General features: G+C 43.4%; 2 protein-coding genes across 3 annotated transcripts; one reads left to right on the forward strand and one right to left on the reverse strand.

Moving 5' to 3' along the window:
* Positions 1–299: 299 nt before the first annotated feature.
* On the reverse strand, positions 300–10,764 carry LOC121574547 (AP-4 complex subunit mu-1-like). Its single transcript, XM_041887148.1, has 9 exons — positions 10,684–10,764; positions 5,490–5,556; positions 4,786–4,914; positions 4,617–4,683; positions 4,351–4,395; positions 4,076–4,126; positions 3,822–3,939; positions 3,313–3,413; positions 300–339 (listed from the first exon to the last, which is right to left on the reverse strand). Exons 1-9 carry the CDS (start codon positions 10,762–10,764, stop codon positions 300–302), a joined length of 699 nt encoding a protein of 232 aa, XP_041743082.1.
* Positions 10,765–11,147: 383 nt separating this feature from the next.
* LOC121573618 (transcription initiation factor TFIID subunit 9-like) lies at positions 11,148–24,829 on the forward strand. Of its 2 annotated transcripts, none has more exons than XM_041885729.2 (7): positions 11,148–11,268; positions 19,221–19,302; positions 20,156–20,292; positions 20,394–20,528; positions 20,637–20,718; positions 20,914–21,024; positions 24,461–24,829. In XM_041885729.2, the coding sequence occupies exons 2-7, from the start codon at positions 19,224–19,226 to the stop codon at positions 24,616–24,618; spliced, it is 702 nt and encodes a 233-aa protein (XP_041741663.1). In that variant the 5' UTR covers positions 11,148–11,268; positions 19,221–19,223; the 3' UTR covers positions 24,619–24,829. The 2 variants fall into 2 exon arrangements, with proteins under 2 accessions (XP_041741663.1, XP_041741662.1); XM_041885728.1 differs by lacking the exon at positions 11,148–11,268 and adding an exon at positions 13,676–13,754.
* Positions 24,830–25,105: the final 276 nt, after the last annotated feature.

The raw sequence follows: 25,105 nt of genomic DNA on the forward strand, positions 1-25,105 counted from the left end.
CTCATATTCATAGATTTTCCTGCATTATTTCCCATATGACATAATATAATGACAATACTATAATGTAGGGGTAGCTTTTTGGTGTAGTAGATGCATTTGTATTGGGTCACTCCAATACACAGAATAAACATGTCATACAAAAGTCCCTTCACTTTTTCAGGCAGTCAAGATCAGGGTTCACATCCATATTGAGAGTAGACCAGAGTCTGAGTGATCAATGTTGTGTCTGTGTGCGCTGTATGTCCGTATCAGATACGGATGGTATATGCGTCTGAATGGGTCACGTAGCGGACCCAGCATTACAATGGTCCAGGCTGTATCGGGGACAGGCGGAGGAATAAATTCATGAACTTCTTTGAGGAAAAGATCATGACCATTAGAAAGCAAATTACGGACTCCTCTTTGAATCTGCGTATTCCTCCAGGGCTTAGCTGTCCTGGATCTGCACAGCTCTGCGAGGGCCTGGGATCGGGAGAGACACTTAAGTGCTTTAGTACTATATCTCTTGACACAATGATGAAAATAATCATGGCCTCTAAACCTTCAAGCTGCATACTGGATCCTATTCCTACTAAACTGCTGAAGGAGCTGCTTCCTGTGCTTGGCCCTCCTATGTTGAACATAATAAACAGCTCTCTATCCACCGGATGTGTACCAAACTCACTAAAAGTGGCAGTGATAAAGCCTCTCTTGAAAAAGCCAAACCTTGACCCGGAAAATATAAAAAACTATCGGCCTATATCGAATCTTCCATTCCTCTCAAAAATTTTAGAAAAAGCTGTTGCGCAGCAACTCACTGCCTTTCTGAAGACAAACAATGTATACGAAATGCTTCAGTCTGGTTTTAGACCCCATCATAGCACTGAGACTGCACTTGTGAAGGTGGTAAATGACCTTTTAATGGCGTCAGACCGAGGCTCTGCATCTGTCCTCGTGCTACTAGACCTTAGTGCTGCCTTTGACACCATCGATCACCACATTCTTTTGGAGAGACTGGAAACCCAAATTGGTCTACACGGACAAGTTCTGGCCTGGTTTAGATCTTACCTGTCGGAAAGATATCAGTTTGTCTCTGTGAATGGTCTGTCCTCCGACAAATCAACTGTACATTTCGGTGTTCCTCAAGGTTCCGTTTTAGGACCACTATTGTTTTCACTATATATTTTACCTCTTGGGGATGTTATTCGAAAACATAATGTTAACTTTCACTGCTATGCGGATGACACACAGCTGTACATTTCAATGAAACATGGTGAAGCCCCAAAATTGCCCTCGCTAGAAGCCTGTGTTTCAGACATAAGGAAGTGGATGGCTGAAAACTTTCTACTTTTAAACTCGGACAAAACAGAGATGCTTGTTCTAGGTCCCAAGAAACAAAGAGATCTTCTGTTAAATCTGACAATTCATCTTGATGGTTGTAAAGTCGTCTCAAATAAAACTGTGAAGGACCTCGGCGTTACTCTTGACCCTGATCTCTCTTTTGACGAACATATCAAGACTGTTTCAAGGACAGCTTTTTTCCATCTACGTAACATTGCAAAAATCAGAAATTTTCTGTCCAAAAATGATGCAGAAAAATTAATCCATGCATTTGTTACTTCTAGGTTAGACTACTGCAATGCTCTACTTTCCGGCTACCCGGATAAAGCACTAAATAAACTTCAGTTAGTGCTAAATACGGCTGCTAGAATCCTGACTAGAACCAAGAAATTTGATCATATTACTCCAGTGCTAGCTTCCCTACACTGGCTTCCTGTTAAGGCAAGGGCTGATTTCAAGGTTTTACTGTTAACCTATAAAGCGTTACATGGGCTTGCTCCTACCTATCTTTCCGAGTTGGTCCTGCCGTACATACCAATACGTACGCTACGGTCACAAGACGCAGGCCTCCTAATTGTCCCTAGAATTTCTAAGCAAACAGCGGGAGGCAGGGCTTTCTCCTATAGATCTCCATTTTTATGGAACAGTCTGCCTACCCATGTGAGAGACGCAGACTCGGTCTCAACCTTTAAGTCTTTACTGAAGACGTATCTCTTCAGTAGGTCATATGATTGAGTGTAGTCTGGCCCAGGAGTGTGAAGGTGAACGGAAAGGCTCTGGAGCAACGAACAGCCCTTGCTGTCTCTGCCGGGCCGGTTCCCCTCTCTCCACTGGGGTTCTCTGCCTCTAACCCTGTTACAGGGGCTGAGTCACTGGCTTGCTGGTGCTCTTTCATGCCGTCCCTAGGAGGGGTGCGTCACTTGAGTGGGTTGAGTTACTGACGTGATCTTCCTGTCTGGGTTGGCGCCCCCCCTTGGTTTGTGCTGTGGTGGAGACCTCTGTGGGCTATACTCGGCCTTGTCTCAGGATTGTAAGTTGGTGGTTGAGGATATCCCTCTAGTGGTGCGGGGGCTGTGCTTTGGCAGAGTGGGTGGGGTTATATCCTTCCTGTTTGGCCCTGTCCGGGGTTTTTTTCGGATGGGGCCACAGTGTCTCCGGACCGCTCCTGTCTCAGCCTCCAGTATTTATGCTGCAGTAGTTTATGTGTCGGGGGGCTGGGGTTAGTTGGTTATACCTGGAGTACTTCTCCTGTCTTATCCAGTGTCCTGTGTGAATTTAAGTATGCTCTCTCTAATTCTCTCGTTCTCTCTTCTCTCTGAGAACCTGAGCCCTAGGACCATACGTCAGGACTACCGGGCATGCTGACACCTTGCTGTCCCCAGTCCGCCTGGCCTTGCTGCTATTCCAGTTTCAACTGTTCTGCCTGCGGTTACGAAACCCCCTACCTGTCCCAGACCTGCTGTTTTCAACTCTTAATGATCGGCTATGAAAAGCCAACTGAGAGACCTGAGCCCTAGGACCATACGTCGGGACTACCGGCCGTGGTGACTCCTTGCTGTCCCCAGTCCGCCTGGCCTTGCTGCTATTCCAGTTTCAACTGTTCTGCCTGCGGTTATGGAACCCCTACCTGTCCCAGACCTGCTGTTTTCAACTCTTAATGATCGGCTATGAAAAGCCAACTGAGATTTATTCCTGATTATTATTTGACCATGCTTGTCACTTATGAACATTTTTGAACATCTTGGTATGGTTCTGTTATAATCTCCACCCGGCACAGCCAGAAGAGGACTGGCCACCCCTCATAGCCTGGTTCCTCTCTAGGTTTCTTCCTAGGTTTTGGCCTTTCTAGGGAGTTTTTCCTAGCCACCGTGCTTCTACACCTGCATTACTAGCTGTTTGGGGTTTTAGGCTGGGTTTCTGTACAGCACTTCGAGATATTAGCTGATGTACGAAGGGCTATATAAAATAAAATTGATTGATTGATTGATTGATCTAATTTGCAGTCCTGTGCAGGTGTACTTAAGCAGCTCAAAGCTCAGACTGACTGGTCCTACTTCCTGTAATGAGGCAGAGCTAAGGCCAGGGACCTCCAGCTGAATGTACAGGGAGAGAGGAAGTGCTCAGCATGTTGGTCAATCATTTGCATAGTTGTCTATCTATTACATGTCTATTAGGGTCAAATAATGTACCTTGAACAACAGGATTATTTTGCACTTGCTAAGTTTCCACTGAAGTATGTTAATCATATAATGCTGTCTGCATATGCCTCATTGCTCTATGCGACCTGCAAATGGCTAATGGCTTTTGAGAACCTGATCTATAGCTAACGATCTGATCTACAATCTATCTGATCTATAGCAAACAAGTATGCAGAGATATGATTCTTCCTCAATGATAAGACATTCCTGATTTCCTGACATCAGCGTCACTGAAACTGACCTATTATACCCTCACACTACCAGTACCTGCTATCTGCTATTGTGCTGATAATGTTTAGTCACCTTGAACAGGGCGGAGAGCTGGGCACCCCCTGGGAAGTGAGGGATCTCCCAGTGAACAGCCTTGTTTTTTGGCTGCAGTTCAGCACTCTGGTCCGGGCTTCTCAACTCCTGAGAGAGACTGGAAAACAAAGAGGGTGAGAAGAGATGGAGAGAGCGAGGAGCGGGAGTTTGTTATGTACTGAGGGGGTACACATGGTGAGAGACCGGGAGAAGGATGGAGGGAACATGAGATAGAGAAAGGAGTTTCTCCTCACCTAAGCGAGCCCTTGGGGACCGGTATTGTAATAGAAACATTAATAGCAGCGCTGTAAAAGAGAAGAGATTGCTTCCTTGACAAAGAGTGACCTACGTTGCAGTCCAATCAGAGAAGGCAAGGATAATCACACTGACAGACTACATTTAACTATTATAAAGTACATCATAAAGTATTATCAAGTGTTCAATGACTACCACATATGCTACATTCAAACTCTACATTATCAACACAATGTACATGCATATCAGCATTCCCTGTTATTGGAGGACTGACCTCTTTGGGGGCAGGTCACACCGCAGCTTCAAGTACATCAATAACCTACAGGAAAGAGCAAGTGTGTGTTGAGGGTGGTGGTTGGGATGTTTAAAGACTTGATTTCCCAACACTCAAGTTAGTAAAATGGGGAAGTTAAAATGACAGTTGTCATCATTAGTAAGAGGAAGTGAAATCTGTGTGTTATACCATATGAGATGGTTCTGGTAAAGGGTTCTCTACCCAAAAGGAATGAACAGTGTTCTGAATGATGAGGGGTTCTGTACCTGCCACCACTGTCCCTCTCTATAGAAGGGAAAATACGGAATGGAGGGACTGTGGGCAGGTCATCACTATTTGCTAGAGAGCGAAAAAGTGTGTGTGAAAAACATTGAGAGAGAATACATTTGTTTATGTAACAGTGAGATACAAGTCTTGGTGTAGTGTGTGTGTGTGATTGAGTGAATTCCATGAGCACCTCTCCTTGGCTGGGACACAATTTCAGGATTCTGTAGGTGTCAAACTCATCCAGCCTGACAGCCTGGTGGAAGCTGCACTCATCCACATGAACAGCTGCCCCATAGCCTGAGAGCAGAGAGGAAAGAGCAGATAACACAGACTTGTGTGTAATGCCTTGATGTCAGTGGGAGATGTGACTGTGCTCTTCCACAATAAGGTTGAGAGTACAACTAAAGGTCAATAACATCAATTATGACAATTAATGCTGTGGCAGGGAATGATATGTTTTAAAGGCCCAGTGCAGTCAAACGTGATTTTCCTGAGTTTTATATACATCTCCACACTGAGGTTGGAACAATACTGTGAAATTGTGAAAATGATGATAACGCCCTTTTAGTGTAAGAGCTGTTTGAAATGACCTCCTGTAATTTCAGCCTGTTTTGATGGGATGGAGTTTTGGCCTGCCTGTTGACATCACCAAGCAGTAAATTATTTAATAAACCAATAAGAAAGAGTTCCAAACCTCTCTGCCAATAACAGTTCGTTTTCAGAGAAGAGGAGGAAAGGGGGAGAAAGTGAGGAGAAAGGATAATTTGAGAATGTAAAATGGTTAGGCATGGAAGATTCAGAACCTATTTAAGGTTGTACTTGCCTCTGACAGCACATCATTCAAAATTAAGACTTTAAAGAAGAAAGCTCACCTGAGCAGCTTGGCATGTAACACTTCACTCTGATCTCTCCCTCAATGTCTGCCTTCAACAGGACTCCCTGGAGAACAGTGAGGGAATTTAATCAGTTAATGACCATTCATAAATATATCATCCTTACAGTATATCCTTATAGAAATATAAAACCCAAAATTATATTTCTGTCCTGGTACACTTTAAAATGTAAGTATCCAATTTAAATGTCTAGGGACAGAGAGAGAAATGGAACGGACAGAAAGGAAGTATAGGTTAAGGAGGAGATACTGATCACATGCATGGCTCCACCATGTTATCGGTAACTGAACTAAATGACTATTGCCCCGTGGCACTCCCTTCTGTCATCATGAAGTGGTTTGAGAGGCTAGTTAAGGATCATATCACCTCCACCTTACCTGACATCCTAGACCCACTGCAATTTGCATACCGCCCCAATAGATCCACGGATGACGCAATCGCCACCGCACTGCACATTGCCCTATCCCATCTGGACAAGAGGAATAACTATGTAAGAATGCTGTTAATTGACTACAGCTCAGTCTTCAACACCATAGTACCCTCCAAGCTCATCATTAAGCTTAGGGCCCTGGGTCCGAACCGCCGCCCTGTTCAACTGGGTCCTGGACTTCTTGACGGGCTGCCCCCCATGTGGTGAAGTTAGGCAACAACACCTCCACTACGCTGATCCTCAACACAGGTGCCCCGCAAGGGTGCGTGCTCAGCCCCCTCCTGTACTCCCTGTTCACCAGTGGAGGCTGCTGAGGGGAGGACGGCTCATAATAATGGCTGGAATGGAGTGAATTAAATGGTATCAAACATGTTTGATACCATTCCATTTACTCCATTCCAGCCATTATTAAGAGCCGTCCTCCGCTCAGCAGCCTCCACTGCTGTTCACCCATGACTGCGTGGCCACGCACATCTCCAATGCAATCATCAGGTTTGCTGACAACACAACAGTGGTAGGCCTGATTACCAACGACGACGAGACAGCCTACAGGGAGGAGGTGAGGGCCCTGGCGGAGTGGTGCCAGGAAAATAACCTCTCCCTCAACATCAACAAAATGAAGGAGTTCCTCGGCGTACACATCATTGACAATCTTAAAATGGTCCAGCCACACAGACAGTGTGGTGAAGAAGGCGCAACAGCACCTCTTCAACCTCAGGAGGCTGAAGAAATCTGGCTTCGGCCCTAAGACCCTCACAAACTTTTACAGATGCACCATTGACAGCATCCTGTCGTGCTGAATCACCGCCTGGTACGGCAACTGCACCATCCACAACCGCAGGGCTCTCCAGATGGTGGTGCAATCTGCCCAACGCATCACCAGGGGCACACTGCCTTACCTCCAGGACATCTACAGCACCCAGTGTCACAGGAGGCGCAACAGAGCCTCTTCCACCTCAGGAGGCTGAAGAAATTTGGCTTGGCACCTAAAACCCTCACAAACTTTTACAGATGCACAATTGAGAGCATCCTGTCAGGCTGTATCACCGCCTGGTACAGCAACTGCACTGCCCGCAACCGCAGGGCTCTTCAGAGGGTGGTGCGTTCTGCCGAACGCATTACCGGGGGTAAACTATTCGCCCTCCAGGACACCTACAGCACCCGATGTCACAGGAAGGCCAAAAAGATCATCAAGGACATCAACCACCCGAGCCACTGCCTGTTCACCCTGCTATCATCCAGAAGGCGAGGTCAGTACAGGTGCATCAAAGCTGGGACCGAGAGAATGAAAAACAGCTTCTATCTCAAGGCCATCAGACTATTAAATAGTCATCACTAGCACATTAGAGGCTGCTGCTGCCTATTGAAATCACTGGCCACTTTAAGAAATGGAACACTAGTCACTTTAATAATGTTTACATATCTTGCATTACTCATCTCATATGTATATACTGTATTCTATAATATTCTACTGTATCTTAGTCCATGCCGCTCTGTCATTGCTTGTCCGTCTATGTATATATTCTTCAATTCCATTCCTTACTTAGATTTGTGTGTATTGGGTATATGTTGTGAAATTGTTAGATATTACTTGTTAGAGCTTACTGCACTGTCGGAGCTAGAAGCACAAGCATTTCGCTACACCCGCAATAACATCTGCTAAACACGTGAATGTGACAAATAAGATTTGATTTGAGGAAGGCCAAGAAGATCATCAAGGACCTCAGCCACCCAAACCACAGCCTGTTCACACTGCTACCATCCAGAAGGCGAGGTCAGTACAGGTGCATCAAAGCTGGGACCGAGAGACTGAAAAACAGCTTCTATCTCAAGGCCATCAGACTATTAAATAGTCACCACTAGCCGGCCTCCGCCCAGTACCCTGCCCTGAACTTTAGTCACTACCCGGCTACCACCCAGGTACTCTACCACCTTAGAGGCTGCTGTCCATAGTCATGGAACACTGGCCACATTAATAATGTTTACATACTGTTTTACCCACTTCATATATATATACTGTATTCTAGTCAAGGCCTATCCTATTTAACTATTGCTGTACATATACTATTCTTCAGATATACTACATATTCTATCCATATACTGTTCATGTTGTCTATACATCCAATCACACATATACTGTATATATACAGTCGTGGTCAAAAGTTTTGAGAATGACACAAATACTAATTTTCACAAAGTCTGCTGCCTCAGTTTTGATGATGGCAATTTGCATATATTCCAGAATGTCATGAAGAGTGATCAGATGAATTGCAATTAATTGCAAAGTCCCTCTTTGCCATGAAAATTTACTTAATCCCCAAAAAACATTTCCACTGCATTTCAGCCCTGCCACAAAAGGACCAACTGCCATCATGTCAGTGATTCTCTCGTTAACACAGGTGAGAGTGTTGACGAGGACAAGGCTGGAGAACACTCTGTCATGCTGATTGAGTTAGAATAACAGACTGGAAGCTTTAAAAGGAGGGTGGTGCTTGAAATCATTGTTCGTCCTCTGTTAACCATGGTTACCTGCAAGGAAACACGTGCCGTCATCATTGCTTTGCACAAAAAGGGCTTCATAGGCAAGGATATTGCTGCTAGTAAGATTGCACCTAAATCAACCATTTATCGGATCATCAAGAACTTCAACGAGAGAGGTTCAATTGTTGCAAAGAAGGCGTCAGGGCACACAAGAAAGTCCAGCAAGCGCCAGGACCATCTCCTAAAGTTGATTCAGATGCGGGATCGGGGCACCACCAGTGCAGAGCTTGCTCAAGAATGGCAGCAGGCAGGTGTGAGTGCATCTGCACGCACAGTGAGGCGAAGTCTTTTGGAGGATGGCCTGGTGTCAAGAAGGGCAGCAAAGAAAGCCACTTCTCTCCAGGAAAAACATCAGGGACAGACTGATATACAGCAAAAGGTACAGGGATTGGACTGCTGAGGACTGGGGTAAAGTCATTTTCTCTGATGAAAACCCTTTCCAATTCATTGGGGCATCCGGAAAACATCTTGTCCGGAGAAGACAAGGTGAGCGCTACCATCAGTCCTGTGTCATGCCAACAGTAAAGCATCCTGAGACCATTCATGTGTGGGGTTGCTTCTCAGCCAAGGGAGTGGGCTCACTCACAAAGTATCTGATTGGGAATGACACCCGGCCAAACATAGACACACAACCTAGAACTGAAACATAGAAAATATAACATAGAAACTCACGCCCTGACCAAACCAACTAAAGACAACAGGCCTCTCACGGCCAGGGCGTGACAGGGTGGCTATTTGAAGAATTTCAAATATAAAATATATTTTGATTTGTTTAACACTTTTTTGGTTACTACATGATTCCATATGTGTTATTTCATAGTGTTGATGTCTTCACTATTACTCTACAATGTAAAAAATAGTAATAATAAAGAAAAACCCTTGAATGAGTAGGTGTGTCCAAACTTTTGACTGGTAATGTAGTTAATTGAATTTATTTGGGTAAAAGACATATACAACAATATGTTTAATGTAGTCCCAGAGGAAAACACTTAAAATTCTTAATTAAAACACGTTTCCCAAGTGGTCCTCGATGGTAAAACAAATAAAACATCTAATGATTAAAAGGCAAGACAAAATTACAAACAACCACATTAGATTCATATTGACATACCAAAAGAGTGGCACAATACATTGCACATCATCCCTAACCTTAAATAACAACTTATTCATTGCACATCATTCATATCTTAAAAAATAAATACAACCTGATCAGCAGTAGTAGTAACCGAAGCACCACCACAAAGCGCTATATTTTACAACGAATGCTGCAGAAGAAGCGAACTCCTTCGTAGGCATCTCTTTTGTCCGCGCACGCACGCACAAACACAAACACACATGGCTGGTGCGCCTGCACACACACAGCTGGCAGTTTGACCTGTCTGAAAACAGCCTTTACTATATCTTTGTCTATCAAAAAAAATCTGAGCTGCATGCAATTGAACAAATTACAGGAATCATGTGCTCTTTCATTGCCTTCCTTGTAGACAGAATAAAACAGGGTTGTACTCACCTAATCCGTAAACCTACTAATACATTTATAATAAATTACAAACGTAACATAGGTGGCACAAGAGGGCAGTGGAGTGGTTTCTCTTAGCTAGACAATCTTGTCCAAATGAAAACCTTCCATAGACAAATGCTTGGATAAATAAATTGTTTTGCCCAAATGTAGCAACACTTTGTTGTCAATCAACCAATCTCTAAAATAATGCAATTCCTTACTCAAGGTCTCCTCTATGTAAGCCATACCCTTCCCTGATAATGCTGAGTCATCAGTATAAAGCATGAGTTTGCACTTAATTGCAGTTGGCATATCATTGACATACAGTATATAAGGAATAAGAGTGGCCCTAAGATTGATCCATGCGGTACTCCACAGGATATTTGTTTGGCCTCTGACAGAACAGCACATCCTTGTGTTCTGTTGGTCAGGTAAGACCTAAACCAATTCACTGCTATATCATTTAGACCTATGCATTTCAGTTTCATCAGAAGAATATCATGGTCCGGTGTCAAACGCTTTTTGCAAGTCTAACATGACCAATCCTGTATAGTTCCCCTTCTCACTTTCCTGCTTGATGTGGTTAAAAAGGTGGATAATACAAGTATCAGTCTTAGTAGTTTGTTCTTGAGAAGGTGTCCTTCAAGTTGATTAAAAACGAATCTGTCTCAACAACTTTAGATAAGGTGCTAAGGAGTGACACAGGCCTGTAGGAGGAGGATGCAGTCTTTGTAGATGAGGTGATCTCCTTTGGAGGACAAGATGCACGCCTGGGATATCATCTTCCCGGAGAACAATAATAAGAAAACAATGCATGTTAACATCAACCTAGGTCCAATTTAGCTGCTTTTAGCAATGCTAGTTTTTACACACTAGCATTGCTGGTAATAAACTAGCAAAAAAACGGAATAGTCTGCCTTTAGTTAAATCAAATTCAATTTCAACTTAATCTGTTGATTTTCTTTAGGCTTGGTCCTTATTCTGTTTAATTATACAATCCATCAAATGGATTGTATAATTAAACAGAATTTCCAAACGTGGGTCATGCAGTTGCTCAGCAAGGTCAGTTCCTAGCTGCTTACCTCATGTCAAAATAAAAGTCCCCACAAGTACTTTTTTTGTGTGTGCAGGTATTGCGCACGTGTAGGACTTTTATTTTGACATGAGGTAAATGGAGAGGAATTGGGTCTACAACAGACCCACGTTTGGAAAGTCTTTCATTTATGTTCTATTAGATGTATTATTATTTTTTTGCATAAGGACCAACCCTACGGACAATCGGCAGAGTAAGTTGAAATTGAATTGTATTTAACTTCTGGCTTCTGTCGGGCAATACTTTTTTTTTTGCCTTCTAACGTTAATTCCTAGCAACGCTAGTGTAAATACTAGCGTTGCTAAAAGCAGCAAGGTCCAACAGTATAAATACCTTGACATCAACACACATACTGTGGGCTCAGACTGTCAAACATCAGCATTTCAAATGGTTGTGATTCACTATTGTTGAGATAAACGTACCAGCAGCCAAAGAACATCCTACTCACTTGGCTCGAATGTGACTCCTAGTCTTTAACGTTACCACATTAAAACAGTAGCTAGCTAGCTGTAAATTAAAATGTCATGATTGAGTATGTAGTGGAACTTTGCTTTCCTACAGGATGCTTGCTTACTTAATAATACAACAAAACAAAATCCCTACGTTGACTCGTCACACATACATGACAGAAAATGTACTTTAAAAAGCTAGGTATCAATTTGTAGGTAGCTAGCAGTCATTTGTATACAAACCACGTTAATTATTCTTTGATGATTGTTGAAGGCCAGCTAAATGAACCTCAAGTTACACAGCGCCACCTAGTGAAATTTCATTCATTACACTTTCAAATTCACCACAGCTTGATTAATATTTTTGCAACATAGAATAGCTTTATATTTTATTAGAGCAATGCATTCACAGTAAATTTGTAGTTTGCTTTTGTAGGTGTAGGTGTCATGAACGCTGTGAACCAGAGGGAGGCTGGACTATGCACATTTTAGCTTAGTCTAGGTTCAAAATATCCCATTGTGGTTGGAAGTGATTTGGAACTCAGGCATGAGGTAGCGCAAACAAATGTCTTGTGAAGTTTTTGTCCTGAAGGGACACGTTTTTGGGACAATATGGCGGGTAGGCCTATGCCCGAATGGTTGTCGGATTTGGAGATGGACTCAAGGGAACCTTGAGGTCGATAAGAAGGTGGGCAACAACAACAAAAAGAAAGTGGAATATATTAAGAGTAAATATGGAATGCTGCAGAAGAAAATTGAACATGACGAGAGTGAGGGTGAGAGTAGCTCAGTTGGTAGAGCATGGCGCTTGCAACGCCAGGGTTGTGGGTTCGTTTCCCACGGGGGGCCAGTATGAAAATGTATGCACTCACTAACTGTAAGTCGCTCTGGATAAGAGCGTCTGCTAAATGACTAAAATTTAAAATGTAATTAACTGCAGTGAAGCCGAGTTTGAGCCTCATCCCAATGCTGATAAAGATGATTTTTGGCCAGGTGGGAGTGAGATTTTTGGAGAGAATGGATCCTTGCCTTCTGGCTGATTGATATGTGTTGTCAGGCTGCTGGCCTGGTGTAGGATCAGATAGAGCCAAAGTAGTGGAATAGTGGTGAGGTTTTAATGGTTGTAGGGTTAGTTGGTAGGGCACTTCTTTCACAAAGTGTAATGAAATCATACTACAGAATACTAGGCTGATACACAGTCAATACAGTAGGTGCACCTATAACATCTGTTTGCAGACCGCCATAATACCAAAGAAGAAGAAGGAACATATCCCATCTTCAACCTAGAGCTTAGTGTGGAATGAGTGGAGAAACAAAAGTGTCATTGTCTGTTCTTTTGGGCTTGATGTTGAGTCTTTGCCCGACAAAGTGATGTTAGGATATATAAGTTATCCTGTACGAGCTTTTGTGCTGAGTACATTATGTTGTTACAGGTGTCAAGCTTATGGGCATGTGGCAGCAGGTTCCTAGGTGTGAGAAGTGTGCAGAAGGGCATGAGACAAAGGAATGTGTAGCATTGGGGAAAGTAGTGGTATGTGTTAATTGTAGGGGTGCCCATGGGGCTGGGGATCAGAAATGTCCCATGCGAGAGAGGCAGGTTGAGATTTCCAGGGTTAGAGTAGTGCAGAAGTTGTCATATGCTGACACAGTGAAGAAAGTAGAGGAAGATGGGTCAAGGGGGAGGGATCCTGAGAGGAGTGGTGTGAGTAGTATCTCTGTACCAGGACGGAGGGATAAACCAACAAGGGATATATGTTTCAGTAAGATTGGATTTTTGGCATTTATAGCAATGGTTATCAACTGTACTGCAGGGATGGAACGTAAGTCGCAGAAAATAGAGGTTGTGGTGTGCGAGACTTGACATCAGAGTTACAGGGTGTGTTAAGTGGCGGTGTCCCATCCTTTCAGGCTGTTGGCCTGAAGTAGGACTAAATAGAGTTAAATAGTGGAGTATGATATTTATTATAATTTGGTGATGTTTTGTGAGTGTAGTGTTAGGTGGTAGGGTATTAGTATTATTATTATTGGTACTATTATTAATTTTTTTAAAGCGAAGTATAAGGGAGTTATACTCCAGTCTAGTAGGTGGCGGTAATGCAGCATTTATTAGATGCCAACCGCCGTTAAATCTCATCGAAGAAGAAGAAGAAGCTTAGTGCGGAAGTGGATGCGCGGGAAAGCAGCAAACGTTAAAATGGCTTCTCCGAAAACTGTTCCTAAAGATGCACAGGTAGGAATTAACCGCCTAGTTAAGATTTGTGAAATGTCATAGTCTCAATCGTTCACAGTGTTGATGGGTGTTTAGTTAAATATCTATTGTGGCTTTGTCTGAAGTTTCTAAGTAGATTTTTGCTGGATTGTCAGCTCAAAATCTCGCTAGGTAACGTTAGCTTGCAAGCTAGGTAGCTAGCCAGTTATTTCTCTTTAAGCTAGCTAACGTTAGAACTAGAACAGAAGTATTTATTTTTCAAAGTGCATTTGTAGAGGGTGCTGTCCAGAAATATAACTCCATATCATTATATTTGGATGCTTTTGCATAATGCATCTACTTGCCTATTGTATTGCTGGAAATGGTAACAAGCTAGTTAACGTTAACTTGTTATTTTTTGTATTTAACCTTTATTTAACCAGGTAAGCCAGTTGAGAACAAGTTCTCATTTACAACTGCGACATGGCCAAGATAAAAGCAAAGCAGTGCGATTAAAAACAACAACAACACAGAGTTACATATGGAATAAACAAAACGTACAGTCAATAACACAATAGAAAATATATATACAGTGTGTGCAAATGTAGTAAGTTATGGAGGTAAGGCAATAAATTGGCCATAGTGCAAAATAATTACATTTAGTATTAACACTGGAGTGATAGATGTGCAGAAGATGATGTGCAAATAGAGATACTGGGGTGCAAGTGAGCAAAATAAATAACTATGTAAATAACAATATAAGGATGAGGTAGTTGGGTGGACTAATTACAGATGGGCTGTGTACAGGTGCAGTGATCGGTAAGCTGCTCTGACAACTGATGCTTAAAGTTAGTGAGGGAGATAAGTGTCTCCAGCTTCAGAGATTGTTGCAGTTCGTTCCAGTCATTTGCAGCAGAGAACTGGAAGGAATGGAGGCCAAAGGAGGTGTTGGCTTTGGGGATGACCAGTGAGATATACCTGCTGGAACGCATACTACGGGTGGGTGTTGTGATGGTGACCAATGAGCTAAGATAAGGCAGGATTTGCCTAGAAGTGATTTATAGATGACCTAGAGCCAGTGGGTTTGGCAACGAGTATGTAGTGAGGGCCAGCCAACGAGAGCGTACAGGTCACAATGGTGGGTAGTATATGGGGCTTTGGTGACAAAACGGATGGCACTGTGATAGACTACATCCAATTTGCTGAGTAGTGTTGGAAGCTATTTTGTAAATGACATCGCTGAAGTCAAGGATGTAGTCCCGTGTAGCTCAGTTGGTAGAGCATGGAGCTTGAAACACCAGGGTTGTGGGTTCGATTCTCAGTATGAAAAAAGTATGACAAAAAAAATGTTATGCACTCACTAACTGTAAGTCGCTCTGGATAAGAGCGTCTGCTAAATGACTAATGTAATGTAAAACGATCGGTAGGATAGTCAGTTTTACGAGGGCATGTTTAGCAGCATGAGTGAAGGAGGCTTTGTTGCGAAATAGGAAGCCGATTCTAGATTTAACTTTGGATTTGAGAGGCTTAATGTGAGTCTGGAAGGAGAGTTTACGGTCTAACCAGACACCTAGGTATTTGTAGTTGTCCACATATTTTAAGTCAGACCCGTCGAGAGTAGTGATTCTAGTCGGGCGGGTGGGTGCAAGCAGCGTTCGATTGAAGAGCATGCATTTAGTTTTACTAGCATTTAAGAGCAGTTGGAGGCTACGGAAGGAATGTTGTATGGCATTGAAGCTCGTTTGGAGGATTGTTAACAGTGTCCAATGAAGGGCCAGATGTATACAAAATGGTGTCGTCTGCGTAGAGGTAGATCTGAGAGTCACCAGCAGCAAGAGCGACATCATTGATATACACAGAGAATAGAGTCGGCCTGAGAATTGAACCCTGTGGCACCCCCATAGAGACTGCCAGAGGTCCAGACAACAGGCCCTCCGATTTGACACATTGAACTCTATCTGAGAAGTAGTTGGTGAACCAGGCGAGGCAGTCATTTGTGAAACCAAGGCTATTTAGTCTGCCAATAAGAATGCGGTGATTGACAGAGTCAAAAGCCTTGGCCAGGTCGATGAAGACGGCTGCACAGTACTGTCTTTTATCGATCGCTGTTATTATATAGTTTAGGACCTTGAGCGTGGCTGAGGTGCACCCATGACCAGATCGGAAACCAGATTGCATAGCGGAGAAGGTACGGTGGGATTCGAAATGGTCGGTGATCTGTTTGTTAACTTGGCTTTCAAATACTTTCGAAAGGCAGAGCAGGATGGATATAGGTCTGTAACAGTTTGGATCTAGAGTGTCACCCCCTTTGAAGAGGGGGAAGACCGCGGCAGCTTTCCAATCTCTGGGGATCTAAGACGATATGAAAGAGAGATTGAACAGGCTAGTAATAGGGTTTGCGACAATTTCGGCGGCTAATTTTAGAAAGAAAGGGTCCAGATTGTCTAGCCCAGCTGATTTGTAGGGGTCCAGATGTTGCAGCTCTTTCAGAACATCAGCTATCTGAATTTGGGTGAAGGAGAAGCGGGGGGGGCTGTTCGAAAAAGCTAACCTTTGCTTTCCTAATTGATTGTGTATATTGGTTCCTGACTTCCCTGAAAAGTTGCATATCGTGGGGGCTGTTCGATGCTAATGCAGTACGCCACAGGATGTTTTTGTGCTGGTCAAGGGCAGTCAAGTCTGGGGTGAACCAGGGGCTATATATGTTCTTAGTTCTGCATTTTTTGAATGGGGCATGCTTATTTAAGATGCAGAGGAAAGCACTTTTAAAGAACATCCAGGCATCCTCCTCTGACAGAATGAGGTCAATATCCATCCAGGATACCCGGGCCAGGTCAATTAGAAAGGCCTGCTTGCTGAAGTGTTTTAGGGAGCGTTTGACAGTGATGAGGGATGGTCGTTTGACCGCGAACCCATTACGGATGCAGGCAATGAGGCAGTGATCGCTGAGATCCTGGTTGTAGACAGCGGAGGTGTATTTAGAGGGTAAATTAGTCAGGATGATATCTATGAGGGTGCCCATGTTTACGGATTTAGGGTTGTACCTGGTAGGTTCCTTGATAATTTGTGTGAGATTGAGGGCATCTAGTTTAGATTGTAGGACTGCTGGGGTGTTAAGCATATCCCAGTTTAGGTCACCAAGCAGTACGAACTCTGAGGATAGATGGGGGGCAAGCAATTCACATATGGTGTCCAGGGCACAACTGGGGGCTGAGGGGGTTCTGTAGCAAGCGGCAACAGTGAGAGACTTATTTCTGGAAAGGTGGATTTTTAGAAGTAGAATCTCAAACTGTTTGGGCACAGACCTGGATAGTATGATAGAGCTCTGCAGGCTATCTCTACAGTAGATTGCACCTCTGCCCCCTTTGGCAGTTCTATCTAGACGGAAAATGTTGTAGTTCGGGATGGACATTTCTGAATTTTTGGTGGCCTTCCTAAGCCAGGATTCAGACACTGCTAGAACATCAGGGTTGGTAGAGTGTGCTAACGCAGTGAATAACTAAAACTTAGGGAGGAGACTTCTGGTGTTAACATGCAAGAAACCAAAGCTTTTATGGTTACAGAAGTCAACAAATGATAGCGCCTGGGGAGTAGGAGTGATAATGGGGGCTACAGGGGTTAACCTCTACATCACCAGAGGAACTGAGGAGGAATAGAATAAGGATACGGCTAAAGGCTTTAAGAACTGGTCTTCTAGTGCGTTGGGTACAGAGAATAAAAGGGGCAGATTTCCGGGCGTTGTAGAATATTCAGGGCATTATGTACAGACAAGGATATGGAAGGATATGAGTACAGTGGAGGTAAACCTAAGCATTGGGTAACGATGAAAGAGATAGCATCACTGGAGGCACCGATTGAGCCGGTCTCCGCGTGTATGGGGGGTGGGACAAAGTAGTTATCTGAGGCAGGTTGAGCGGGACTGGGGGCTCTACAGTGAAATAGTACAATAAGAACTAACCCAAACAGCAATAGGCAAGGCATATTGACATGGGAGAGAGGCATAACGCAATCACAGGTGTTATTCGAGAGGGCTAAGACAACAACTGGTAATGGCGACAGAAGTTTGGGCTGAGGCTAAACAGGATGGGGTACCGTGTAAAGGAACATCCAGCAGGCATCAGCTGTGTAGCTGAGTGATCATAAGGTCCAGTGAACAGCAATAGGTGAGTCCGGGAGCAGTTCGGTGGCTGCTACAGCACAGGCGAGCAGGAGGCACGGCTGTTTGATTGCGTGTGCTAGCGGGCTGGGGCTAGCAGATGGATCTTCGTGGTCGTCGCAACGGGAAGCCTGTTGAAACCACATCAGACAATTTACGTCGGCAGACCAGTCGTGATGGATCGGCAGGGCTCCGTGTCAACACTAGGAGGTCCTGTCCGGTTGACAGAGAGGTAGATGGGCCTGGCTCAAGGCTAGCTCAAGGCTAACTGGTGCACGCTTCGGACATTACATTTTAGTCATTTAGCAGACGCTCTTATCCAGAGCGACTTACAGTTAGTGAGTGCAAACGCCATGCTCTACCGACTAAGCTACATCCCTGCCAGCCATTCCCTACCCTACCCTGGACAACGCTGGGCCAATTGTGCGCCACCCCATGGGTCTCCCGGTCGCGGCCGACTACGACAGAGCCTGGATTCGAACCAGGATCTCTAGTGGCACAGCTAGCACTGCGATGCAGAGCCTTAGACCACTGCGCCACTCGGGAGGACATGGGTGATTTAGCCAAGAACAACAACAGCCATTCGGTTGCAGCTAGCTAGTTGCGATGATCCGGTGTTAAGGTCCAGTGATTCAGTGATTCCGGCAGAAAATCCGATATGCTCTGGGTCAATAGCACGCTGTGCAGACTGGCCGATAATTGTCCAGGCTAGAGCTGGCTGGTAGGTAGTGCAGGCCACGGACAATGGTGAAGACCGCTAACGGTGGCTAATAGCAAGTAGCTGGCTAGCTGGCTAGTTTCAGCCAGAGGTTCTTGATAAAAGGTATAAAGAAATAATAGAATCCGTTCCACATTGGGTGAGGCGGGTTGCAGGAAAGTATATTTAGTTAAAGGATGGAAAAGTGAGATAGAGAAATATATATGAAGAAATACAAAATAACTGGCTATTTACACGAGGACACAACAGAATACACGACCGCACTGCTACGCCATCTTGGAAGCAAAGTTATCAGGACAAACTAACTATCTAGCTAGTGCAGTTTATTTACCTTTATTTAATCAAGGAAGTCCTATTGAGACTGTCTATTTTACAAATGAGCCCTGCACAATACAAAAATAAGCACATACAACAGGTAAGTTTAGATAAAAATAAATATAGACAATATACACATTAAGAACATGTTTAAGATACAAAACACAGTCAATTAAAACAAACACATAGTTCATTATAAAAATCCTGTCAGCTGTCTGAATTGCCCTAGGGACTTTAAAGCTGATGTCTACATTGACATTGATGACACAGTATACTGCTTTTCTATCTTATTATGCTCTCTTATTCTTCCTTTGCAAAGGTTATGATTCAAATCCTCAAAGACATGGGGATAACAGAGTATGAGCCCAGAGTGATTAATCAAATGCTGGAATTTACCTACAGTAAGTAAACGTTCAATTCTCTCTTGTTAGTTATGCTCTGTGTGCAATATTGCATATTAGTAGCTACAAGACACAAATGTTAATGTACCAAGACAATAGTGCTGAGGGATTAGGCTTTTTTTAAATTCTTTTTTTTACATGGATTTCGGTGTTGATAGTTTTTTACACACTAAATGCACTATGCATTATGTGGGTTGAATTCTGTAATGACACAGAATAAAACAATTAGTAAAAGTCCCATGATGGTAGTGACTGCCCATTACTGCTTATCACTTATTAACCATCATTTATTCACATTAGTTTACTTTAATAAAATATTTCAGTTGTGTGTATTACATTTGTTTTAGGCCTATTTGATGATGACTATTTCATCATCTCATCTCTATAGAGCTGCTGCCTATGCTGTCTGACAGTCACTTTTAGTAGTTCTTGAAAGTAAATACGGCATACTTTTATGACTGCTGAATACCAACTATTAATCTTATAACATGTATTTTCAGGTAGAGAAGATACCTCACGAACCAAGTGCTCTATCCCTCTAGATCACTTGTTTTTCTCTCTTCTCTCTGTCTCAGACCAGACAAGTAGGCGCGCAATGGATTATGGTCATTGTAGTTCATTACCACAGCTTCAGCCCTAAACTATTTATAATATTGGCCTGTTGGAAACTACAACTCCATACTACATCGCACAGATCGGGCTTGATCTGATTTATCTCTATAAAACTGCACGTTGCACTCACAGAAAAAAAACGAACTAATACGTTTTTCAAACCCCAAAAATAACCGAAATGTCGGTTAATCACTGAGCACTACAAGAAAATTAAGTCATTTAATCTAATTTAATTTTACAGGATATGTGACAACCATTATCGAGGATGCCAAAATCTATGCAACACATGCCAAGAAGAACAATGTGGATGCTGACGACATAAGACTGGCGATCCAGAGTCGAATGGACCAGTCCTTCACCTCCCCACCACCACGAGATGTAAGATTGAGTAGCAATGCCAAGACCGACATCATTATTTCCCTATTCAGGTGTTCAAAAAATTATCAAGACTAACTCCTGACTATGTTGAGTTTGTGTAGTTCCTGCTGGAGGTAGCTAGGCAGAAGAACCAGACCCCTCTGCCTTTGATTAAGCCATACACTGGGCCCCGCCTGCCCCCAGACCGTTACTGTCTGACTGCTCCTAACTACAGGCTCAAATCCATACAGAAAAAGGTAACCAATGATCTGCAGATTTTACTGCACTTGCAATTCATCTTTATTGTATTCTATTCCATTCTGTTCTCTTTTGTGACTCTTTCTGACTGTTCCTCTCCTGTGCAGATGTCCTTATCTGCTGGGAGAATAACAGTGCCTCGTCTCAGTGTAGGAGCTGTATCCAGCAGGTCCAGCACGCCTACCTTTGGTGAGGGACCATTTAGTGCAATCTTAACTTTTCACTCATACCTCTTCATTGTATTACATGCTTTTCTAATACATTGCCCCAAACACGTACATTTGACATTGGGATGTGGGTTTGCCTTCTAGTGTGCAGCCCTGTTGCTACCATATCTGATGTATTTTCTGTTTCATTACAAAAACATTGACTCCTTTCTTCCAGGCACTCCCTCAGTGCAATCAGTCACGACCAAAGTGGGGACGCCAATGTCTCTGTCGGGGCAGCGCTTCACCGTTCAGATCCCATCCTCACAGACTGCAGCCTCCAAGTCCTGTAAGAGACTATACTTAATTTCTACTGGTTTCAGACGGCTGGTGAACGAGTCTACTGTAGTTCTATTAAGTTTACACTATGTACACTAAACAAAAACATCAATTCAACATGCAACAATTTCAAAGATTTTACTGAGTTACAATTCATATAAGGAAATCAGTTAATTGAAATAAATTAATTTGGCCCAAATCTATGGATTTGTAGGGGAGGGGATCAGAAAACCAGTCAGTATCTGGTGTGACCACCATTTGCCTCATGCAGCGTGACACATCTCATTTGCATAGAGTTGATCAGGCTGTTGATTGTGGCCTGTGGAATGTTGTCCCACTTCTCTTCAATGGCTGTGCAAAGTTGCTGGATATTGGCGGGAACTGGAACATGCTGTCGATCCAGAGCATCCCAAACATGCTCAATGGGTGACATGTCTGGTGTGTATGCAGGCCATGGAAGAACTGGGACATTTTCAGATTCCAGGAATTGTGTACAGGTCCTTGCGACATGGGGCCATACATTATCATGCTGAAACATTAGGTGATGGCGGCGAATGAATGGCACGACAATGGGCCTCAGGATCTCGTCATGGTATGTCTGTGCATTCAAATTGCCATCGATAAAATGCAATTGTGTTCGTTGTCCGTAGCTTATGCCATACCATAACCCCACCGCCACCATGGGGCACCCTGTTCACAATGTTGAAATCAGCAAAACCGCTCGCCCACACGACGCCAAACACGCTGTCTGCCATATGCCCGCTACAGGTGAAACCGGGATTCATCCATACACTTCTCCAGCGTGCCATTGAAGGTGAGCATTTGCCCACTGAAGTTGGTTATGACGCCGAACTGCAGTCAGGTCAAGACCCTGGTGAGGACAAAGAGCACGCAGATGAGCTTCCCTGAGGAAGTTTCTGACAGTTTGTGCAGACATTTTTCAGTTGTGCAAACCCAGTTTCATCAGCTGTCCGGGTGGCTGATCTCAGAAGATCCTGCAGGTGAAGACACCGGATGTGGAGGTCCTGGGCTGGCGTGGTTACATGTGATCTGCAGTTGTGAGGCAGGTTGGACGTACTGCCAAATTCTCTGAAATGTATGGTAGAGAAATTTACATTAAATTCTCTGGCAACAGCTCTGGTGGACATTCCTGCAGTCAGCATGCTAATTGCACGCTCCCTCAACTTGAGACATCTGTGGCATTGTGTTGTGTGACAAAACTGCACATTTTAGTGGCCTTTTATTGTCCCCAGCACAAGGTGCACCTGTGTAATGATCATGCTGTTTAATCAGCTTCTTGATATGCCACACCTGTCAGGTGGATGGATTATCTTGGCAACGGAGAAATGCTCACTAACCGGGATGTAGACAAAGTTGTGCACAAAATGAGAGAAATAAGCTTGTTGTGCGTATGGGACATTTCTGGGATCTTTTATTGCAGCTCATTAAACATGGGACCAACACTTTAAATGTTGCTTTTTACATTTTTGTTCAGTGTATTTACAGTGCCTTCAGAAAGTATTCACACCCCTTGACTTTTTCCACATTTTGTTGTTACAGCCTGAATTTAAAGAGATGTGTCTTACACACTACCCCATAATGTCCAAGTGGAATTATGTTTTTGGAAATTTTTACAAATTAATTAAAAATGAAAAGCTGAAATGTCTTGTCAATAAGTATTCAACCCATTTGTTATGGCAAGCCTAAAGTTCAGGAGTGTAAATTTGCTTAAGTCATATAAGTTGCATGGACTGATTTTTGAATGACTACCTCGTCTCTTAACCCCACACATACAATTATCTGTAAGGTCCTTCAGTTGAGCAGTGAATGTCAAACACAGATTCAACCACAAAGACCAGGGAGGTTTTCCAATGCCTCGCAAAGAAGGGCACCTATTGGTAGATGGGCAAAATTTTAAAAGCAGACATTGAATATCCCTTTGAGCATGATAGAGTTAATTACACTTTCGATGGTGTATCAATACACCCAGTCACTACAAAGATACAGAGAGGAAGGAAACCACTCAGGGATTTCACTGTGAGGCCAATGTTGATTTTAAAACAGTTACAGAGTTTAATGGCTTTGATAGGAGAACCGATGATGGATCAAGATCATTGTAGTTACTCCACAATACTAACCTAAATGACAGAGTGAAAAGGAAGCCTGTACAGAATAAAAATATATTACAAAACATGCATCCTGTTTGCAATAAGGCACTAAAGTAAAACTGCTAAAAATGTGGCAAAGAAATGTACTTTATGTCCTGAATACAAAGTGTTATGTTTGGGGCAAATCCAACAGATCAAGGAGTACCACTCTTCATATTTTCAAGCATGGTGGTGGCTGCATCATGTTAAACGTATGCTTGTCATTGGCAAAGACTAGGGAGTTTTTTTTAGGATAAAAAGAAACAGAACCTGGTTGTCTGCTTTCCAACAGACACTGGGAGACAAATTCACCTTTCAGCAGGACGATAACCTAAAACACAAGGCCAAATCTACCCTGGAGTTGCTTACCAAGATGACATTGAATGTTCATGAGTGGCTTAGTTACAGTTGCAGATATTGTACAATCCAGGTGTGCAAAGCGCTTAGATTTGCCCAGAAAGCCTCAAAGCTGTAATCGCTACTAAAGGTGAATTTTTTTTATGTTTTCGTGGGATCCAATTGGTAGTTAGTCTTGTCCCATCGCTGCAACTCCCGTACGGACTCGGGAGAGGCGAAGGTCGAGGGCTGTGTGTCCTCCGAAACACAACCCAACCAAGCCGCACTGCTTCTTGACACAATGCCCGCTTAACCCGGAAGCCAGCCGCACCAATGTGTCGGAGGAAACGCCGTACACCTGGCGACCGTGTCAGCGTGCACTGCGCCCAGCCCGCCATAGGAGTCGCTAGTGCGCGATGGGACAAGAACATCCCTGCCGGCCAAACCCTCCCCTAACATGGACGACGCTGGGACAATTTGTGGGCCGCCCCATGGTTCTCCCGGTTGCGGCCGGCTGCTACAGAACCTGGACTCGAACCAGGATCTCTAGTGGCACAGCTAGCACTGCGATGCAGTGCCTTAGATATTAAAGGTGATTCTAACATGTATTGATTTAGGGGTGTGAATACTTACGTAAATGAGATTTCTGTATTTCATTTTCAATAAATTTGCTAAAATTTCTAAACATGTTTTGACTTTTTAATGATGGGGTATTGTGTGTAGATGTGTGACCAAAAAACATCTATTTAATCAAATTTGAATTTGGGCTGTAACACAACAAAATGTGGAAAAATTCAAGGGGTATGAATACTTTCTGAATGCACTGTACATCATTAGAGTAATTCAGGTCTCTCGGAAGCTTCAATTCAGTAGTTTGTGGGGATTGTCTTAGCATTTATTCAGTGAATAAAATGTGAATTCAAAATGTTCATAGTAAATCATGATGTCTTTGTTTTCCAACAGCCACACCATCCACCCCAACGGTTCAAAACGTCCTCATCAATCCCTCCCTGATCGGCTCCAAGAACATCCTCATCACCACCAACATGGTGTCACAGAACTCGGCCAGCGAATCGCTGAAGAGGAAGCACGAAGACGACGACGACTATGATGCATTATGACCTCATGGATAAGAAGATAACGCAGGGAAGAGTAGGCTAGATGAAAGCAAGAGTGTGCTGTAAATATTGTAGAAGGTAGTTGTGGGGTTAGCCAGACAGTTTACAATTCCCCCATCACATTGTGTAAAATGAGTAACTGTAGTGTCATGTCATGCCTGTTTGCCACTAATTTTTGTACATACAAATAAAAAAGATCTTTGTGACAAAAGAAGTGAAGAAATTAGTAAAAATAAATTAGTAATTTAGCAGACGCTCTTATACAGAGCGACTTACAGGAGCAATTAGGGTTAAGTGCCATGCTCAAAGGGCTCATCGACAGGTTTCACTTAGTCTGCTCAGGGATTTAAACCAGCGACCTTTTGGTTACTGACCCAATGCTCTTAACTGTCTAGCCTATTATAACTGGTATAATGGGACTTCAAATGAAGAAAGCAAGATGATGTGAGTGAATACAATAGGGGTTTTACACTTCAATTTGGGCATAGTT

The sequence above is a fragment of the Coregonus clupeaformis genome, chromosome 9 (assembly GCF_020615455.1).
Source record: "Coregonus clupeaformis isolate EN_2021a chromosome 9, ASM2061545v1, whole genome shotgun sequence".
Classification (NCBI taxonomy): Eukaryota; Metazoa; Chordata; class Actinopteri; order Salmoniformes; family Salmonidae; genus Coregonus; species Coregonus clupeaformis.